Source organism: Dichomitus squalens, assembly GCF_000275845.1.
Source record: "Dichomitus squalens LYAD-421 SS1 unplaced genomic scaffold DICSQscaffold_45, whole genome shotgun sequence".
Lineage (NCBI taxonomy): Eukaryota > Fungi > Basidiomycota > Agaricomycetes > Polyporales > Polyporaceae > Dichomitus > Dichomitus squalens.
In genome coordinates, this window is record NW_006766927.1 from 238158 (window position 1) to 256621 (window position 18464).

General features: G+C 53.9%; 6 protein-coding genes and 1 non-coding gene across 7 annotated transcripts; 3 read left to right on the forward strand and 4 right to left on the reverse strand.

Annotated features, from left to right (window-relative positions):
• Window positions 1-1190: 1190 nt before the first annotated feature.
• Window positions 1191-1593, reverse strand: DICSQDRAFT_149424 (uncharacterized protein; the record flags this gene model as incomplete). Its single annotated transcript, XM_007369223.1, has 3 exons — window positions 1191-1370; window positions 1435-1500; window positions 1579-1593. The coding sequence occupies 3 exons, from the start codon at window positions 1591-1593 to the stop codon at window positions 1191-1193; spliced, it is 261 nt and encodes an 86-aa protein (XP_007369285.1).
• A 3415-nt stretch (window positions 1594-5008) lies between these two features.
• Window positions 5009-6234, forward strand: DICSQDRAFT_157058 (uncharacterized protein). Its single transcript, XM_007369224.1, has one exon. It carries the CDS (start codon window positions 6027-6029, stop codon window positions 6228-6230), a length of 204 nt encoding a protein of 67 aa, XP_007369286.1. The 5' UTR covers window positions 5009-6026; the 3' UTR covers window positions 6231-6234.
• A 657-nt stretch (window positions 6235-6891) lies between these two features.
• Window positions 6892-8325, reverse strand: DICSQDRAFT_163148 (NAD(P)-binding protein; the record flags this gene model as incomplete). Its single annotated transcript, XM_007369225.1, has 4 exons — window positions 7958-8325; window positions 7562-7896; window positions 7385-7505; window positions 6892-7328 (listed from the first exon to the last, which is right to left on the reverse strand). The coding sequence occupies exons 1-4, from the start codon at window positions 8004-8006 to the stop codon at window positions 6892-6894; spliced, it is 942 nt and encodes a 313-aa protein (XP_007369287.1). The 5' UTR covers window positions 8007-8325.
• Window positions 8326-8782: 457 nt separating this feature from the next.
• DICSQDRAFT_173406 (uncharacterized protein) lies at window positions 8783-9155 on the forward strand (the record flags this gene model as incomplete). The annotated part of the gene is made up of 2 exons (XM_007369226.1): window positions 8783-8798; window positions 8890-9155. 2 exons carry the CDS (start codon window positions 8783-8785, stop codon window positions 9153-9155), a joined length of 282 nt encoding a protein of 93 aa, XP_007369288.1.
• Window positions 9156-10665: 1510 nt separating this feature from the next.
• DICSQDRAFT_139858 (protein serine/threonine phosphatase 2C) lies at window positions 10666-12826 on the reverse strand. The gene is made up of 4 exons (XM_007369227.1): window positions 12486-12826; window positions 12329-12428; window positions 11036-12118; window positions 10666-10977 (listed from the first exon to the last, which is right to left on the reverse strand). The coding sequence occupies exons 1-4, from the start codon at window positions 12655-12657 to the stop codon at window positions 10899-10901; spliced, it is 1434 nt and encodes a 477-aa protein (XP_007369289.1). The 5' UTR covers window positions 12658-12826; the 3' UTR covers window positions 10666-10898.
• Window positions 12827-13271: 445 nt separating this feature from the next.
• DICSQDRAFT_163150 (uncharacterized protein) lies at window positions 13272-15855 on the reverse strand (the record flags this gene model as incomplete). The annotated part of the gene is made up of 5 exons (XM_007369228.1): window positions 13272-13625; window positions 13685-13768; window positions 13850-15690; window positions 15760-15791; window positions 15849-15855. The coding sequence occupies 4 exons, from the start codon at window positions 15853-15855 to the stop codon at window positions 13711-13713; spliced, it is 1938 nt and encodes a 645-aa protein (XP_007369290.1). The 3' UTR covers window positions 13272-13625; window positions 13685-13710.
• Window positions 15856-16624: 769 nt separating this feature from the next.
• On the forward strand, window positions 16625-16696 carry DICSQDRAFT_t154. Its single transcript has one exon. It is a non-coding gene; the product is annotated as a tRNA-Glu (tRNA).
• Window positions 16697-18464: the final 1768 nt, after the last annotated feature.

The following is an 18464-nucleotide window of genomic DNA, read 5'->3' on the forward strand; positions in this document are numbered from 1 at the left end:
AAGCTCAAGATGGCGCCGATCGGTCAAATGCCTTGCTCATCTCAGTGCACGCTTCTTTCGATGACATTGTGAACGAAATCTGTTGATGATGGCGAAGATGTTCCTTGTATATGAATGAATTCTGCTGATGATCTCAAGGATACTCATGTCTGCGGAAAATGGATATGTCAACTGTCAACAATGTCGTGGAAAGCAATGGCATGAGCTCATATGCCTGCAGGACCATGATATAGTACTCTACCGCACAAAATCACTCGTGTTTCAACGGTCGAAAAGTGTCCCGATACCAATCAATGCGTCACCTAACGGCCCCTGCTGAGCCATGTGTAGTCATCATGCAACAACCGAATGGATCCACCAGCACTGCTTGTACGAGGGACCGCCGTGCTGTCTGCGATGCCGGGCAACTGTGTGTCAAAAATTCTACGCTCAAACGTAAGACGGCGGCGTAACGCATAGGGTGGCTAGAACGGATACGCTACGGAAGCTTGCGAAACATCTGGAGTAGGTCGACTCGGCTATGTGTCAACTCACCGGAGAAGCCCCGATAGGGAATTTGCGTCCTGAGTATGGCTTCTACCTGTCCCCTTTAGGCTTGTTTGCGGCGGCGTGTGTAGCATGTGAGACCAGTCGATTCACCGGGCCTCACCGTAACTCCATGGGACACGAGGAGCAGAGTCACGAGGGAAGAGGAACTCGGAGGAACTCACACCAAACTTCAGCCACTCAACGCAGACACCCTCCAGTGTTCTACGATCGGAGAGCGTTGGATTCAGTGAACTGGATGAGGTTCTGGATGCTCAAACGATCTCACATAGTACTGGAACCGCTCAGGAACTGAGAGCACCGGACGTGTCCTCAACTGTGTAGTAGAGCACGGAGATACATGAACTTGACTAACCGGAAGAGATCAAACGCCCGTTTATTGCCCGATCTGGTTGTTTTCCTCGCGTGATCGAAGTCTGGAAAGGCCCCGCAAGAGATACCGCCGGCTTGTGTGTCGCTCGAGGCTGTGCCGGGCGCGACATGAGTGGACGAGGCCTACACATGATGGAGAGCGACACTGATGGGGGCGAATCCTAGTCGACCCTTGCGCACGGGGAGAAATCAGACATCGTACGGACTAGTTACCAGGAGGGTCTGACCGGTGGCCAGTGAAACAACAGAACGGTGAGTTGACGCTGGACGCTTCATCCGAACGTCACGCGCTTCATAGATTTGCTCCCATTGCAGTCTACAGGCTTTTCGCTGGACGCTGTGGTATCTTTTTGAGCGTCATGCCTGTCAGAAATTTTGTTCTTCTTGCGCAATCTAGCCTTTTCTCTCTTAGTAGCTGCGTTTTTCGCAGCGACAGTATCCTTCGCGCGCTCCTGCGATCACAGCAAAGTCATCAGGATGGATGGCGTCTTTGTTGTATGCAGGTCAATCACATACCAGTCTTCCCTTTGCCTTCGCGGTGGATGCGTGGCCGTGATGTTCTGGGCCCACTCTGGCAGATGCCTGGTACACATAAGCAGTCGCTTGAGTCGAATGTAGGAGAAACGATTGTTCCTGGGTCCGGCGGAGTGAACGGCTCACCTTCGCACGATGCATTCTGATCTTTGTCTGCGTCTTTTCCTCCACCACATTGGCAACACTTTTAGCTAGATCTATCGCAACATCCTATCAGGGGTACCGTGTGGTGAGGATTCTGCCCGAGAAGGGCGAGCGATGACGCGAACGAGTCAGACTCACCTTGTCGTCAACATATACCTTTTGCTTTGGATATCTGGTCATATGCAGGGGTGTATTCGGTCTGCGGTGCTGTAACGTGCCTCAGAGTAGCTGGCTGCCTATGGACATCGTTGTTATGAGCTAGGCGAACACTGGAAAAAACATAGGTTTGCGGTGGCTGTACTGCCTTCGCACGAATACTTCCACGTGGCCCCTTGCGCCGCATAGGCGCCCTCTTCCATCCCTCCTCTCACCAGTTCTCAAGCGGGGTTTCGCAGTCCTGTGTCCCGAAGCTTTCCATACTCTTCAGGATATCTGTGCTCCTATCCAAGTCTATGTATACCATGGTATGAATTCGTCCGGCCCTGACCGTGCTTGTTTGTAAACCCAGCCCCCGTTACTCGTCCAGCATCGTGCTCGCGCGTCGAGTTCCGACAAGCACCTTTTGCTGGAATCCCCAAATTGGTCGGACTGCACCTGAGCGACTACGAATGCGATGCCATCAGAACCCCCTTTAGCATCAATCCCATCCGATCCCTCAGGGTGAGTCTCCGACCAGGACGTTACGTGTTCCGGTCGCACAAAGAGTCCTACCGTTCCTCTCTGTTTACTAACCGCGTGCCCCTGATAGGATTCCAAGATCTAGATCTAGTTCATGACTTCATCCCTACTTGTGACTGTGTGGCTAGATATGTTCATGGTCGGAACAGTGCCATCCGTCCGGCTTGGCCGCGTTCAGCAGCAACAGAGCATCTAGTCTTCACGAAGAGATTCGCGCCAACAGTGAGCCGTTGAGCCGCTGAATGTTTCGCAAGGTATAAAGCATGCCTAGCTTGATGTCTGCCCTCCAACAAACCAGCGTTCGTCCCTCCTTCCAAAGTACTCACCTCTACACTCGATACTCCTGAGCACTCCTCGCTTCACCTCATTCGTTCGAAATGTGCTACCTTCGCCAGTGCGTCTTTCACTTGTCAGCCATTTAGCCATTGAACTAATCGAAAAATCTCTACCTTCAGAATCTGTTACGTCTATGAGAGCTGTGGCCATGTATACCCTATGGCAAGTGTTGGACGTTACGGGCGTCGGTCTTCCATGTCTAACAGACGATGTCTATCTAGCCCGACCAACAGGTATTGAATGCATGCCCATCGGGGTGAGACCTGACTGAACAGTTTTTGCCGTCCAGATAACATGTGACAGCCCGCGCTGTAAATTCAGCCCTACGCATCCGAAGAATTGTCACGGAGCGAGCTGCAAACAAACGTGCAAGCAATTGTGAGCCTCACCCATTTCTCTCTCAACGCCACGCCGCTCACGATCATTCTGATACGTGTAGCCGTCAACACCCGCAGCAGTATTGTAAGTATTCACTGTTCAACGTATCTCCAGTCATACCCACAGGATATTGTTGACAGCACCTCAAATGGCCGGATTCTGCCCGGGTTGTGCTAAGAGTCGTTGATGTATCGGGCACTTCGTACGACAGTGCATGGGATCATTCTACTTTGTGCAATAAGAACTGTCTTGGACGATCATCATCACCTCTATCTTACTCAATAGCCTATTGATTCGGATTTGTTTCTACTTCTTTATCTGCATCTTGTCCAATACCTCTCTTCTAATCACGAATGCTTGATACATGGCAGATCGCAGAGCTTCTTCCGCGGCCGCGCCGCACAACTCGAATTGTACTCAGAAGCGACAATCCTTACAATAGAACAGTCGTCTGGAAGTCCCGTCCATCTACATCTGAGACCGCACTGATTCTCGGCATCCTATGAGCGGAATGCTAAATCTTTTTCGAGAACAATGTGTCCATGACCCCCTAAAAGGTAGAGATCGAGGCTCCTATGTGGGCGCTTCTGATCTCTCGAAGGAATCGGAGTTTACAATGGCGATCTCGGACAAGTGAGCATTCAATATTCAATCCTCCCAAGGGCCCTCGCGCGCATTCTTCCGCTGTGCTGATCCTGCTATCTCGGGGAAGGCAACCCTTGGCACTTCTTGATGCGCTCTCATGGAGTACTTTCCCCGCACAACGTACCCGATGTGGCTGTGGCCCTTGCAGGGCCCCAACCAACGTTGGAGACGAGAACAACGCGAGTTCTCAACGGAAATGTTATGCATCAGCGTTGTGGGGCTTCTGCCCTTTGCTGAAGATATGAACTGAAAAGTGGCGCAAACAGCGCAGGAGCTAAGCACATTGAGTCATTGCGCACTGCCTCGGACGTCCTTGTCGATCGCATCGCATACGGTCTCACCGGCCACAATCACAGTGCTACCACAGTCTAGCCGAAAGTTGACCTCTCTCTTTCCTCTGTCAGAATCCTTCAGCTTCGGCAGACGGACGAGCACTAATCGGAGATACCAGCTCAGCTGATGGCGCTCACAGCGTTCCGCTGCGCCCGCCCTCAACTACATTTGATAGGAGTGCAACGGCAGGCAGATATCGATGGTCCCACGCACACTCGCCCTGAGCGCAAAAGTGGCTGCGCATGTTGAGCATTGGGCTGACGGCAGTGATGGCAAGCTGTTCTATAGCCAGGGCAGCGCCGCGGGCCCAAAGCTTTGGCGTAGAGCAGAGAACCCAAACTGCGCGATACAAGGCCGTCAGTCAATCACCGTTAGGGGCCATTGAATGACACACTGCCGGGTACGGAAGGGACCCTTCGACTCCGACCGTCATGCCATATGCCTGAGGATGACGGCATCGAGCTTCGGGACTGGTGGGTCGCAACACTGAAGGTCGTACATACCTTCGTGTCATATCTGTGCCTGCTGCGTGAGGGCCTTGGAAGTCTCCAAATCCTGTGTTAGAAGAACGTTTACCGAGAGAAGTCGGATGGGTTCCTTGCGCGTGCCGAGCATTCATAGGAACGGGCTCACTTTTGACTACAAGACTCGTCTTATTTGTCATTGGCTTCTATCTTGCGCTCTACAGTGACAGGATGATGCTAGACCATAGGCGTCTTCGGTCAGAGGCTGGAACCATCATTGTCAAGAATAAGAGTACTTTGTATAAGTGGCTTTCACAAGCCTCCATCCCAGACTTCTTGCCAGCGGCTAGCGCAGTCGATGACTAGCGCTACGCGATTCTCAGTGGATCAAATGCAGATGAAGGCATAACGATATTTCCTCGCCGCATGTGTACTACTCCTCCGGGCCCCCAGCCTCGTTCTCCGTGAGAATGCCTTCGGTGTTCCAGATTATACCCGGATCGCACCACGTCTTCAGCCGCTGAGCCGTTTTAGACACTCGTGTCTGCGCAGGCGAGGTCCTGGCCTGTAGAATGAGAGGCAGAAGAGAGTGAGCACAACACGTAGTCAATAACACGTCGAACACAGCCGGCACAGTTCTTTTGATACCATTCATGTCAGGGATACTAGGAGTGCGCCGCTCACGCGCTCAACTCCGGACACTGAGCACTCAGCAATGCGGGCACTCATACGTGAGTGCCCGCATCGCTGACATCTTACTGAGATATTATGCTATGACAACACAAGTAATGGCGGGTGTTAGACGGGTTAAATGGCAGGCAAAGAGGTTCGGAGACTGTTGCAGATAGGCGCGTGGTGCTTTGTCTGCAGCAGGCGCCGAGCATATTAGACCAAGCCTACAAAACAGATCGAAGCACGATGTCTCATCCCGCCTCAATACGAGTGCACTGCCCGCGTTCATTAGATTTCTCGAATCCTGGTAGGGTTTTGTCAGAATGTGCGTGTCTTCTCAAGTAATAGCCTCCCGGAGAGAAGAGTTACCGAATCAAGCGCTCATGACCACCAAGATATGACAGGGATGAAGGGGAACACCCTGCTGTCGAAGTTTGAGTGCCCAGCGAGAGTGAACATCCCGCTGGCTCTCCGTATAGCGCTTCTGTGCTACAACAACGAGTGATGCAAGAGCGAAATGTTGGATGCGCTCGGCTTCCGCTTACGTGCGGAGAGCTCGCGTCTCGATGATGGGGACTTCATCGATCTAGGGGCCCTGCGCTCCACGAAACCGCGCAACAGGGAAGAGAGGGTTCCGGGCAATGAAGGGCTACCAAGTACGAGTGTCCTAGTCAGCGCCCAGATTGCGAACAGATGATCAAGTGAAGGATTGAAGATGAGAACTTAGATGGATTCGCGCTCACCGCATTCTCGTAGAAGGTAAGCGGCTTCTAATCTAACCTCCGACTTCTTGAGACCTGCGCGAGTACAATATGTCAGCACTGCGCGACGCTAATCTGGCATAAGGAGAACACGCATGATACAGCGAAGCGAGCACCTAGCTTCAGTCAGCTGCGAATCCTCAATGGCGCACAGCCTCCAAAGATGATCGTATCGCGAAGCACTTCCATCCTGTCAATGCATGCGAATGCGATAAGCTGCGGGGGGGAGGATGGAGAGTACCGATCTCCTTCTGCGCTCGCACAGCTCTACACGGGGCATGCGTTCCCCTGTCTTGCTGACCACGTACACAACGGTCCTCCCTCCCCGCATCCGAAGGGCGGCGTTTGGCATCCCCTCTGCGCGTAGCGGCCGGGGAACTCGGTGGCCTCGACCACAGCCGCCTCGGAGATGGCGGGCTTGGATGACAGGCTTGGACGATTCAGGCCAAGATGACGTTACGCACGAAAGGGAAACCGGACGCAAATGAGTGGTGCTGCATGAGCAGGTCACGGGTACTGTTGTGCACAGCCCGGCTCGGAGAAGTGTTCCATTGGCACCACAGAGGGAAATTTCAAGCACTCTCGATCTACGACAACCATGTCTCATCTAAACGCGAACCAAGATGCACCGGAAAATCATGCAAAGTACCTGAACCTGAGAGGGACGTCAGTGATGCGACTCAAACGCGCATGGTCATGCAAAATAGTTACTGGCTTTCGGTCAACTCGGGACACTTAGGGAGAGACCTCCAATATGCATGTCCAGATGGGTACCAGAAGTCGAAGGCGTGATCATCGAGGGTAAATACGTAGCTGATCGTGGATGGGCTCCTGATACATGGTGGATGGAAGAAACCGGGATACAGGCGCCAAAATATTTTGTGGCAGCAGTGTGGGAAGCGCTAATTGTACTGTTTTCCATACCATTGCGTGATCGCGTGCCGTACGTCCGCTTCAGAGTAACACAGGTCGTGCAAGTTTCATCCAGACATCCTACACAATTGTATACGTATGTCAACGTCAACGGCCTAATAGTTGTCTGCGCGAGTAGCTCCCCTCAGCCTCTCCATCACCTTTTCCCGGTCCACGTCGTCAGCATTCGTCGAATGCGACAACTCCTCGTAGTTATCCGTGTCACTGATCGTCCTCATTGCCTTGTTCCTGACCGACAGCGCCGCATCAGTGCCCAGCTGGATCCTCAACGGCGGATCCGGCAGGGACGCGATCGTCATGATTGCCAGCGCAGCTTTGTGCGGGTCGCCGATGAATGGTGCAGCGTTCTGCGTCAAAGCGCGGAACTTGACGGACGGGGAATCCGGCCGGTCGTACTGGGGGGGCATGGGCAGCGTTAGCATGGAGGTGCCGCCCCATACTGTGCGAAAACCGCCGGGCTGGATGATGATGCCGCGGATGTTCCACTCTGGCGGCATCTCCTTGGTGAATGCTTCGGTAAACCCTTCGAGTGCTACATGTCGGCAGGGTCAAGGGGTGTAAATGCGATTCAGTGTGAGCAGGACAAACCGAATTTTCCGGCGTTGTAGAAGGCCCGCGTGGCGTTTCCGATGTATCCACCGACTGAGCTAATATTGAGGATGCGGCCTCCATGACCTGGCGGGTTCATATCGCGCAAAAGTGGAATGGCCTGCCAATGATAGATGCATACGGATGACACCTAGTTCGACAACAATTGTGACAAACCTCCTTCGTGACGTGTACCGCTCCCCAAAAGAGGGTTTCAACAATCCTCCTGGCGTCGCGCTCTGGAGTCCCTTCGATCTCGCTCTGGATCCCATATCCGGCATTGTTGACTACAACGTCCAGGCGCCGGAACTGGTCCTTCGTAGCCTTGAATGCAGCCTTGATCTGCTCTTCATCTGTGACGTCAAGAGGAACTACAAGTAGTTGTGAGAGAGGATACCGCTGTGACAGTTCAGAGAGCGTTTCTGGTCTGCGCGTAGTTGCGACTGCACGCTCCCCGGAGGCGAGAACGGCCTCTAGAAGGGCCCTCCCAAGCCCTTGGTTGCTACCTGTAACTGAATAAGATACCGCTGTGTCAGCACCCTGGATGCAAAGGTCTACGTGTGCTGCACTTACTAAACCAGACACGGGAGTTGCTTATGTCGTGCGGTGTCGTAGAAGACATCTCAAAGGATAGGGAATGATTCGTGCAGAGTCCAACTCTTTTTGACTCTGCTTTTGTAGTCTGATGCCTGACGGAGGACTATATTCCGACCGGAGTTGGCAAACAGGGTCCAACATGTGCGGCAGGCACTCGCCCGAGACAGCCGTGTTACAGGTCCCGTATATGCAATGCTATCTTCATGGTCGCACTGGTGAGGTAAGACATTCCGCTCTCGATTGAATGCTGCTCGCCCGATCGGCATTTGTGAAGCAAGCCTAGTACAATATCGCTGAAGCAATGTCTGTGAGTCATAAAGGCCCCTCAAGTGCGACAAGTGGACTTCGGGACGTGCCGTTCCTCACATCAGGGACGAGCGTCATCAGACCATTGTAGCAACAACCTGAGGCATAACAGTCACAGACCTTAGAAGAACGAGATTGAAGTACTCACTACAATGTGAAAGACTCTAGAGCAAACTGTCTCATACTAGCATGCGCATGGTACAGGACAAGTTCAATCGGGCGCTATACCAGTCTATTTGTACACGGGACGACCAAACAGTGATATATGGCGTCTATCCAGAACTCGGCTCTTGACCGCCATTGTCGGCCTCGTCCTCTAGCTTCATTGGCTCGCTTCAGGCTGGGATGCGTCTGTGGGCGAGCGGTATCTAGGAAACGGTCTTCCCTGTGCTGTTTAATGTGTGCTGGTGTTGATCTAAGCTCAGGAACTTTCCGGGAATGGGAATCTCTTGTGTGCGCACGCGCTCGAGGCTTGTCGATTGGCACTTCACCTCCATGCACATCACTGCAGGTTCGCTAATGGTAGCAATCCGCTAGGATCTGACTGGTATATAACGAGGACTTGGATTCCGGCAGTCTTCCAGCGACCTCATCACACCCAGAGATTTTCCAGTCTATCAGACTTCGCTATACAACCAACCATCATCCGTCCACGATGTCTTACTCCACCATCTCTCCCGCCTACACTTTCTACTCCTCTGCGCCATCCGGCCCGAACGCATTTGCGCTCTTTTCAGCCACCCAGTCGCCGCGCGACACATACACCATGTACGAGGATGCCAGCCAGGCGCTTCGTCCTTCGAACGGGCACGCCGCCGCCCAGCGCAAGATGGTCAAGTCCGGCCTGAAGAAGCTCTTTGGGCTATGAGCGCATCGCGCTTCGAGTTTGTTCCCTTGCGAACACTCCCTCCACCTCTATGCTGGCCGCTCCTCCCCGCCGTCAGCTCCGGGACTTGCGCCCGCACACTCTGCACGACGAAGCTGGAGCCCTCCCGCCGCCGAGACCGATATCGGCTTGGCGCGATCCATCGTCGAACGCCCGCCGTCAAACCTGCTCTGAGCGGGTTGGCAGCCTCTCCGAGAGATCCTGATGGATATGGAGAGCAAATACCGTCGCGTCAGACGGACCTACATACGGACCTATCTGGGACCATGGGACTTTCGCCTGTACCTATCTTGTACATGTATTGGCGTAGACTGGTCTACTTCATCTTGTGCCGATGTGATGATGATGCTGGTTGAATTCAGAGTCATCTGTCTATGGGATCCGCACGATACACCAAGCGCAAGCAATAAACTCAGTAACAAGCCCGACAGTTGAGCTACATGCGAGGCTTGTAACGTCGGGTCGGGTGCTAGCCAATCTCATCTACTTATATGTCGTCATTCAGAAAGGCTACACGGCGTTCGTGTATTCCAAGCACACCTTAGTGAACCTATTCTATGGTGCCAATCTGGTGCTACGGACATTCAGGTCCAGACAACTCCAAGTCTTGTCGGATGTAGCCCAATACTTGACTGCCCTAGACACCCGCCGACCGCACTGACCAGCCAACGCCCCGATCTAGCCTACGACCTCATCCGCCACTACACATGAGTAAAAAGGTGCTCAGGAGCCATGAGCACAAAAAACATCCCTGAGGTGTAGCACATGGCTTGACATTACGAGCATGTAGGGTGTTACATCAAGAATCCGTCAAAAATATAAAGAGCATGACAGGAAGACAGCCGATAGAGATGGCGCCCCCTATACCAGATACAATCGCAAGAGGAACGAGCACGTACAACGGTGTCGTTCTCGCAGCACACGGGACTGGAGGAGTGGGCGAACCCAACAACGGGACCTGCAGCAATGTGGGATTTTGATGACACGTCTCATTTGAGGCTGCTTGCTGCTTCAGATGAGACTAGTTTGGGCGTGGTGTTACGCGCACGCCATCTAGCGGCGAAAATGTCCTGCCCGCCGGACAATGCTGAGAGCCGGCAGTGCACCTCAACTGTTGGACGAGCATGTCAGCAAGTCCCTGGTGGAGGTACATTTGCTGCCGTGTGTAATGCATGGAATGCAATCCCCATTTGGATCTAACCTGGTCACCTGGAAACTGGGGGAGACGAAGTTTAGCTCGGATGCGCTGTGGCAGGCACAGAAAGCAGTTGTTCGCTCACTCTGGAGAGCCGGCGGCAGAAGGCGGGACCGGTGCGCTGTGGGGACGTTCGCACCGGTACGATACGCAGGCAGTCGGTTGTCTTCGTCTCTTCTGCCGTAGGGGGGACACGCGTTCGTAAGTAGCCCTGCTGACCTCCGCTAAATGTTGGGCTAAAAGTGCCGAAATGAGTGTTCGCACACGTGGAATCTACTGGGTAATACCAGCGTGCATGTATAAGTGAGAGGTAGAGATATAAGGATACATTGCGATGAGACTGGTTGGGGAGCAGTGGTATAAGTTAGGTATCAAGCGAGATAACAAGTCATCCGGAGAAACCACGTAGCAATATACATAGGTGTTAGTGGAGATCATCTGAACTTATGAACCCTGTGCGTGCGCGTCGACGAAAGCAAAACAGACAGCAATATATGATACACCAAGATAACTCCCAAATCATTAGCATCTCAGTCCTTCGGTCGTCGCCCACTCAACCCGCGCCCATCCTCTTCACCAAAGAAGACCACAAGGACAGTCATGTCATCCCTAATACATCGCACACCCGTAAGCAGTAGCAAACGCTATAGTCTGTCAGATGACGCACCGATACTTCCTCGACCGCGGCGTCTTCATGGCCAATAATGCCGCCGTCAAGTCCTTGTCCGCACCGCCAAGTGCGTTACGAAGGAGGTGCGTAGCCGCGTTAACATCGGTCATCACGAACCGTTTCTCGGCACCCCACTGCTTGTACCGGACAGTGTGGTCCCGTTCCGCCATCCACACCGGCAGAGCATCCGGAGGGTACCCGCCTACGGGCTCGCGCGTCCCGAACCGGTTGCCCTGTGCCTCTTTGAACAGTCCAACGAGACCAACGGCTTCCTCGCTCGTCAGGCACTCCCAGAGGCCGTCAGTGGCCATGATGAGGAAGTCGCCCGGCTGCACTTCGATCTCGGTCACGTCCGGTTCCGCCGTGAGGTAAGGGGGCGTCTTGACCTCGGGGAGGGGCAGTTTCCCAAGGTACCCTTTCTTCAGCTTGTCCTGAAGATCGCGAGCCCACTTGTAGCGTGCGTCGCCGAACGCGCGGGAGATGCCCATGCCCAAGACGCGACCGCCCTGACAGACATTCTCCCCCGGATGTTCGGCGTCGAGGCGATCGACTTCCGTCTGGTTGATGCCATTATGATCGGTAGAGAGCACGTAGACATCATACTTGATGTCGCCCTCGTCATTCACTCTCTGCCTCCCCAACACAGCGCGCGAGTCTCCAGCCAGTGCGACGCGGAGCAGTCGGGAATGTGAATCGTAGAAGGACAGTAGGGCGCAAGAACCCGCACAAGCTGGACCAAGGAGATCTTCGGCAACGTCCCTTGAATTCGAAGCGAAGACAGTTTCAAGTGGAGCATAGCACATGTCATCGTCGAGCTGGGCGAACGTCGTCTTGAAAACTTGCTCGACGTCTGAGAAGTGCGGTGACGGGATTGTCTGGTCCTCGGAAGGCGCCGGATCTGAGCTGACAAGGCGAGAATACAAGTCGGCGAGCGCACCGGAAACAGCGGGTATCATGTTGCTAGCAAGCCATTTGCTGGTTTTCCCGCCGTTATGCCCATCATAGAGTCCGAAGAATGACCAGTAACCCGAAGGCACCGGCAACTGGAATTCTTGATGTTCGTCTTCTGCAGGATCGTTACTGGTCAGTGTGGTTTGTGAGAGGTTCCGATAGTGATTAGACAGGTAATGAACGGTATGGGCGATGATTAGCGTTACTACAAGGCTCTGACCACAATGCGGCCCTTGCGGCGCTAAGCGATATTGAAGGGGATGTCGGGAAACAGAGCTTCAGGATGGCAGGTTCCACAGCCCGTATGCCGCTCGAAACATTTCAAGTGGGATAGCTCACCTCGCTACGTGCGCGAAATCATAACGTACGACTCCAGACTTTGGGCAGGCCTTCGAAGTTTTCTCATATCGACGCAATTGCCTGTCGATATCCAGCCGTCCTTGGTTGCGCACGTGTTAATCTTGAACATGACAAGTTATCAGAACGGCATGCTTACGGTCCAAGTTCCCTTCCATAGAGACAGCTGCTTTCGCTAGGCAACCCGTCAAAGCGGCATAGATACCGGCGAATAACGCAAGGACGAAGTTGCGACCAGCTTTCGACTCCGACGAGGAGGACTCCTTGGCGTTACCACCGTTTGTACCAGCCTCGAGCTTGCTTGGCGACATGGTCCTACGTGAATGCGACCGGTATGATTGTAGCGGTTGTCTACGCCAGACGCTGTGCGGGTGTAACGAAATAGAAGACACCGTACCAAGCTTGAGATGCAGGAGTACAGCACCACGCATGTAGCGGATTGTAGAACTCGCTAACCGCCGTCGGCCCGTCACCGACGCAGTCGGCGCAGGAAGAGCGCAGCAAACGTCAGGAGCGTAGGACGGGTGCCAAGTTGTTGAGACCGACCGGCTCAAGCTCAAATGTATGACGTAGGAGGTGCAAATGCGTACTGAGAGGTGTGTCCTTCCGACTAAAGACGGTCGTATCCCGTCTGGCAGCAAGACAGAGAGATGTGAGTCAGTTGGAGACTCGGAGGTGGTCCGTGCAGTGTGAGCACAGAGGATACCGCCGCAACGAAGGAGATGGTCGTCGAGAGAGGCGATGCGGGCGCTCTCGGTCTGTTGCGCTTCCGAGATGTCTGCCACGTGGACTTGCTGTTGAACAGATAGCAATAGAAAGTTGTTCTGTTATGCATTCTGTTCCAAAGAAAAACGGAATGTGTTCATAAACTCGTCGGTGCAGAGACATCAAGACATTCACGTCTGGTCAGCGGAGGTCCTGCAAAGCAATCAATTCCGTGGGAACCCTATCACCGCCACCGACAATCACGTGACGGCAATGAACAACGACTCGCGCAACGTACTCAGACTCTGCTTGTCACCTCCAGGTTCCAAAAGACCCTCATATCATACCTGTGTCCGCTAGACAGACCTGGATGCGACTATAACGGTAGAAACTAATCGCGTCCTTGAGCGCAGACTCATACTTCCTTCTTGTATCGTGTAACGAGTCCAACTGCTTCCTCTCCGAGTCCTGGGCCGATGGGACAGCTTCGAGCTATGAACATTCCTTGTCTTACGAGCCCAAGGGATATGCTACCTGTGCTGACCGAGTAATTTTGATACGTTGCATGGGATCTCTATTGGTGATGAGGATGTGCTCTGATTTGCATCTATTATAGTGCTGAAACTCACTCACCTCTTCTACCTCTATAGCTGTGAGTCCTAATCGGTGTCGGATTCGGATTCAGATTCGAGGTCCACGTCTCTAACCCCAAATCGTCTAAATTTATGCCCGCCAGTTTCATGGTGCACAGAATCCCAAGGTGAGTATGGGCTCACAACAGTGCAGGATAGTACTCACTGGCAGTCGCAGTCCCGGCACAGATGTGAATCGGGCGTGTACCGAGTGGCCACGACATCGCCGCCGCCCCAGTCCCAGCTCGCGTCCTTGACGGCAGCCTCCCTCCAGACGCCTCCGCCGCAATACGCCTCGTCCTCCTCGTCGATGTCCTCGGCGTACTCCTCCCAATCACCAAGGATTACTACATCTTCCGCAAGCAGCTCGAGCTTCGGCAAGAACCTCCTCGCTACTCGCCGGCTCCAGACACGATCAGGACAGAGGTCGCGAATCGCGTAGTACGCCCTGTACCTGTCGAGGTCCATGGCGGTAGTGACGCAGATCTCGAGCCTTGCGAGCTGTGTCCCATCGCTCGCGATGCGGGTGGTGAGAACCTCTATGAGCTTCTCGAGCTCGTCTACGGCCGCGACTACGCCATGCTCGAGATGGATCCCCCATGCGAGCGTTAGCCGCTCCGTTGTGAGACCATCGTATTGCACCTGATGGCGCAGGACACTGTCCAAAACGCGGAACTTCAAGTTTCTCCTGTTAGAGCCAAGCAGTTCAAAGCGGCGAAGATTGAGGTGATCCCTCGGGGAAAAGGCGCAATCAGCCGCAGGAGACGTGAAGAATTCGCAGGAGGACGTCACATTGATGGCTAATTCAGTGACGCTAGGCAAGAGGAAGGCCTGTGTGAACCTCCTGCAGGCTGTCAAAGAGCCGACGCATTTGTTCACCGTAAGTCGCTCCTCATTGCGCGCGCTACAACGCACGGTGACGTGTCTCGAGTGGTCAAAGCGGATGCGAAGGGTGTCGATAAACGGAGGGGCGTGGAAACCAGCGAGGTACGGCGGTAAGATGTTGAGGATGGTATATGGAACGAAGGACTTCTTCCACAGCGTTATGCTGACGTGTACGATCGGCGTCAAGGCGAGGCTCGCAAAAGCTTCCTCGACCACTTTGGCGTCACCTGTGATGCTTAGTCGACGAACTTTAGGTAATGGCAGAGGATCTGGGTGAGTCCGTCTCGGCGTCGTTTCCAGTGGCTTATACCAAGCTCGCAGAGATAGTGATTCAAGACTGCCTGCGCACCGCGCGAGGCCGTCGAGATATTTGTAGTCGTAGTCGGTAGCGGACCAGGCAACCAGGTCTACAGACCTCAGCGACGCGACCGAGTTGGCGTGGCAGAAGAAGACACCAGATATCTTCAACTCCCGTAGACACGGGAATTCCTGTTCTCTCCAGGGGAAGAGCTTGTCGAAGGATGAGGCCTGCAACCGATCATACGTGACGAGCTCGAGGCTTGCAAGCGACCGCACGTGTGCCAAGCGGATCGTCCTAAGCATGTTCATAGCTTCCTCCGCAGTGCTGGCGACGAGCGACAACGATGATACCTTTGAAAGATGGGGTACGACGCAATTCCAGATAGCTGACTGCCCATGCAGAAGAGCTGGAATTCTCTTGATCGGGTGAGCCTCGGAGGTTCGAGACAGGAAGTCTTGCAAATAGCGTGCACAGCTGGTCTCGTTCCCTGACTGAACGAGAGACGCGACGGCTTCGGCCCATAGCTGCGGGGTTGCCCGGACTAGCTTTCGCCATCTGCGACAGACGTGCGTCAAGGACTGGATCTCCCGCCATTCGCGGAATATGCCGGCGGTGAATACTCGCGCGAGAACGGCGGAGGGGAGGCGGTGTATCTGGGCGGGGGAGTCGTGCGGTGCGTAGAGCGTGCGGATGGGTCCCTTGAAGTCGACCGGTACGTTCGCTGGGAGCCATTCTCGTGTAGGAGGCCTGGGGAAGGCTTCTGGGTATGGTACGATGCAGTCAACCAAAGTTTTGCCCGACAATCGCCTATCGACGAGGGTCTGATAGTATACAAGGGCCGTAAGTTATCATTTTGTGGGCTTGACAGCTCGAGCAAAGGTGAGCCGTACCATGATTGTGCCGTCTGTCGAGCTTGCATCATCTGTCCCAGACGCATTTCCGAGTCGCAACGATCTGCAGAATCTTGCCATAAGCTTACCGGCCATCGAGGCTTGGGTCAGAGATAGCCTGTGACTCTACACCGACGGTCCTTGGACTGCGAACGTCAGGAGTCGGAGAGATCCGTGCAGACTCGTTGTATAGCATATTGGCGCAGCTCTGATGCACCGTGCGAAGGGGCCAGCTAGTCACACCACAACTTGGGATATCCATGCCAGGGTCGCACATCATCGGATCGTCATGTAGCTGTAAGCTGTGCATGTTGTAGTAGCTGGCAGCGCCATGCCTCCGTATACTGTGGTGAATATCGGTGCGTCCGTGCTACAAGTTAGCCTGCTCGGGACAGCTTCAAGCTATGAGCCCCAGGACGAGAGGCTTTCCGCTAACACCTGTACCGCGTATCTAATCGCATAACCGAGCTTGGCACTACGATGACGTTTGGCTCGCAGGCCGAAAGTAGGCTAGACAGCCTCGTAGAGAAGACTAAAAGACCTACCAGTGAAGCTCGCACAACACATGCGGCGTGTGAGCTCTGATCGCCAGCTATCAGGAAGCATGTCCATCCTACGGCGGGCTCTAGACCGTTTCTTCAAGCCGGTCCTTGTGTATTGGTCGCAAAGGCTGGGGTAGTACTGGTCACAATTGCGTATGTACCCAGCCGGAGCTGAAAAGTAAACCCACCTTGAAGGAACAGGCCTGACAATTGCTAGAAACACCTGTCACAAAATGTGTAATCGTCTTGATCAGGTATCGATGCGGCACGCAGCCAAATCATAAGAAGCTGGATGATACTATTTTGACATGCCTGTATAACATTCCGATATGGTGTAGTGGCTAACATTATCGCCTCTCACGCGATAGCCCGGGGTTCGATTCCCCGTGTCGGAATGACACTCATCTCCATTTTGTCGTACGCACGATTTCGACCATCTCCCCAGAGCGACCACCATTGTCCCCGCCCATCGCCCGACGTCGCGATCGGCTCTCGGCCGTCGCCCTCCGAGCTCTCTCGATCTCGAGGGGGCGGCAGTGAAACGTTTCACGCCGCACACGACGTAGTCTCGTGACCAGACGTTCGGAGCTCCAAGCGGGAACGAAAAATCGGAGGTTCCCGAGCTCCTTAACGTCTGGTGGCTTTACCCCCGTGACTCCCCCATCGGTGACCGACGTGACGTTCCCGCTCGTCACTCAGCTTCCCTTTGCGCGCCTCGAGGAGCATCCCAGCGGTTGGGGAGCCCTCTTCGATGATGACAACGACAACGACAATGATGGCTATGCACCATTTGAGTGCGACAGCGACCGCCTCTTGGATGTCTCTGAATGGGGCCTGATCAAAGCTGCGCTCGAGGATCCTGCCCATCCATTTACCCTGCAACACCTAAGCCATGCGCAAGCGCCTAACCCCATGAGCTTCCGCAACATCCATTTGCCACCTGTGTGGCTTCCCTCCCATCCTTTTGCAGAATATGTCCTCGAGCACTTTGTGGGTTGCATAGGAGTTGTACTGCAGCAATGCTTTGGCGGCTTGTTTGGGCGGCTTGCAGGGTTGCATACAAGTGGGTATGCTCTGCTTCATGGGAGAGGGGTCACCATAGTCATGTAGGCTATATTAAGAGTAGCAAGATATGATGAACTAGGACACCAATAAGGCTTGCACAGGGGGTGTCGCATGGGTTGAACAATGAGAGCAGGCCGCCACATCGTGCACCAAGGGCGCCTTCCGACTCATTTGGACCGTCTCGACAGGGCGTTGGTATGTGACGCATGTCACCGATGGGGGGGTCACGGGGGTAAAGCCACCAGACGTTCAGGAGCCCGGATACCCCCGGGTTTTCGTATCCGCTTCAGGCTCCGAACGTCTGGTCACGAGACTACACATGACATTGACGGGGCCCGGCCTTGCGACGTCATCATCCCTGGAACCAGGCACGGAGCTCGACCTCCTCCGCTAAGATTGGCCCGGTGCACAATCTAGGGCGTCACATGGTCGGAATTGTCACGCTGGGGCTTCGTTTGGCAGGCATGAATGACGAAAAAACTATAGGCTCTGCGGTGGGCCCTCTTTTCAAAAAAAGAAGACGAGAGACTTGTAGCTATACACCATTTGTACACTTCTCTGGTTTTCGAATCACCATTTTCATGCTCTGAACAAAGTAGATAGACGAGCAATGTCTGCGATGCTAGGAGGCGCTTATGATATGTCCGAAACCAGTAAAGTCTAGGAAAGGGAAAATAACATACCAGCTGGCAGGGCACCTACGCCCTTGCCTCCGAATATGCCAAAGCGAACTCTACGGGATCGTAACTCCATCGAAAATCTTGGACACTATGCCCAGAAGAGGTTTAGTGTTACGACTGACTGTCGAGCGAGTAAGTGGAGACGAGCAAGGCAGGCAGGAGCGCCGACGAGCTCTGATCGCAGTGAGACTGGAGCGGAGCTCAACAGGCAGGACTGGAGACAAGATGTGTATTGAGCGAAGTATCTACAGAGCGAAATACACGATGGCTTACCTGGAGACAAGAGGTCGAAACTAGAGTCTCCAGGTAGCAAGGGATCCAGCTATATACGAGGAACGAACAAATGGGCGCTAAGGGGACAATGGCGTTGCCATGGGCACCGAGTACAAGGCCGTAGGACAATAGCAAAGAGAGAAAC

Excerpts from the sequence above, each read along its gene's own strand:
- DICSQDRAFT_157058 (XM_007369224.1), top strand. The coding sequence starts at position 6,027 with ATGATCGTATCGCGAAGCACTTCCATCCTGTCAATGCATGCGAATGCG.
- DICSQDRAFT_139858 (XM_007369227.1), bottom strand. The coding sequence starts at position 12,657 with ATGTCGCCAAGCAAGCTCGAGGCTGGTACAAACGGTGGTAACGCCAAG. Across the intron at positions 12,429-12,485 it reads TATGGAAGGGAACTTGGACC|GACGGCTGGATATCGACAGG; the intron begins GTAAGCATGCCG and ends TGCGCAACCAAG. Across the intron at positions 10,978-11,035 it reads CCGCGGTCGAGGAAGTATCG|GGATGACATGACTGTCCTTG; the intron begins GTGCGTCATCTG and ends GCGATGTATTAG.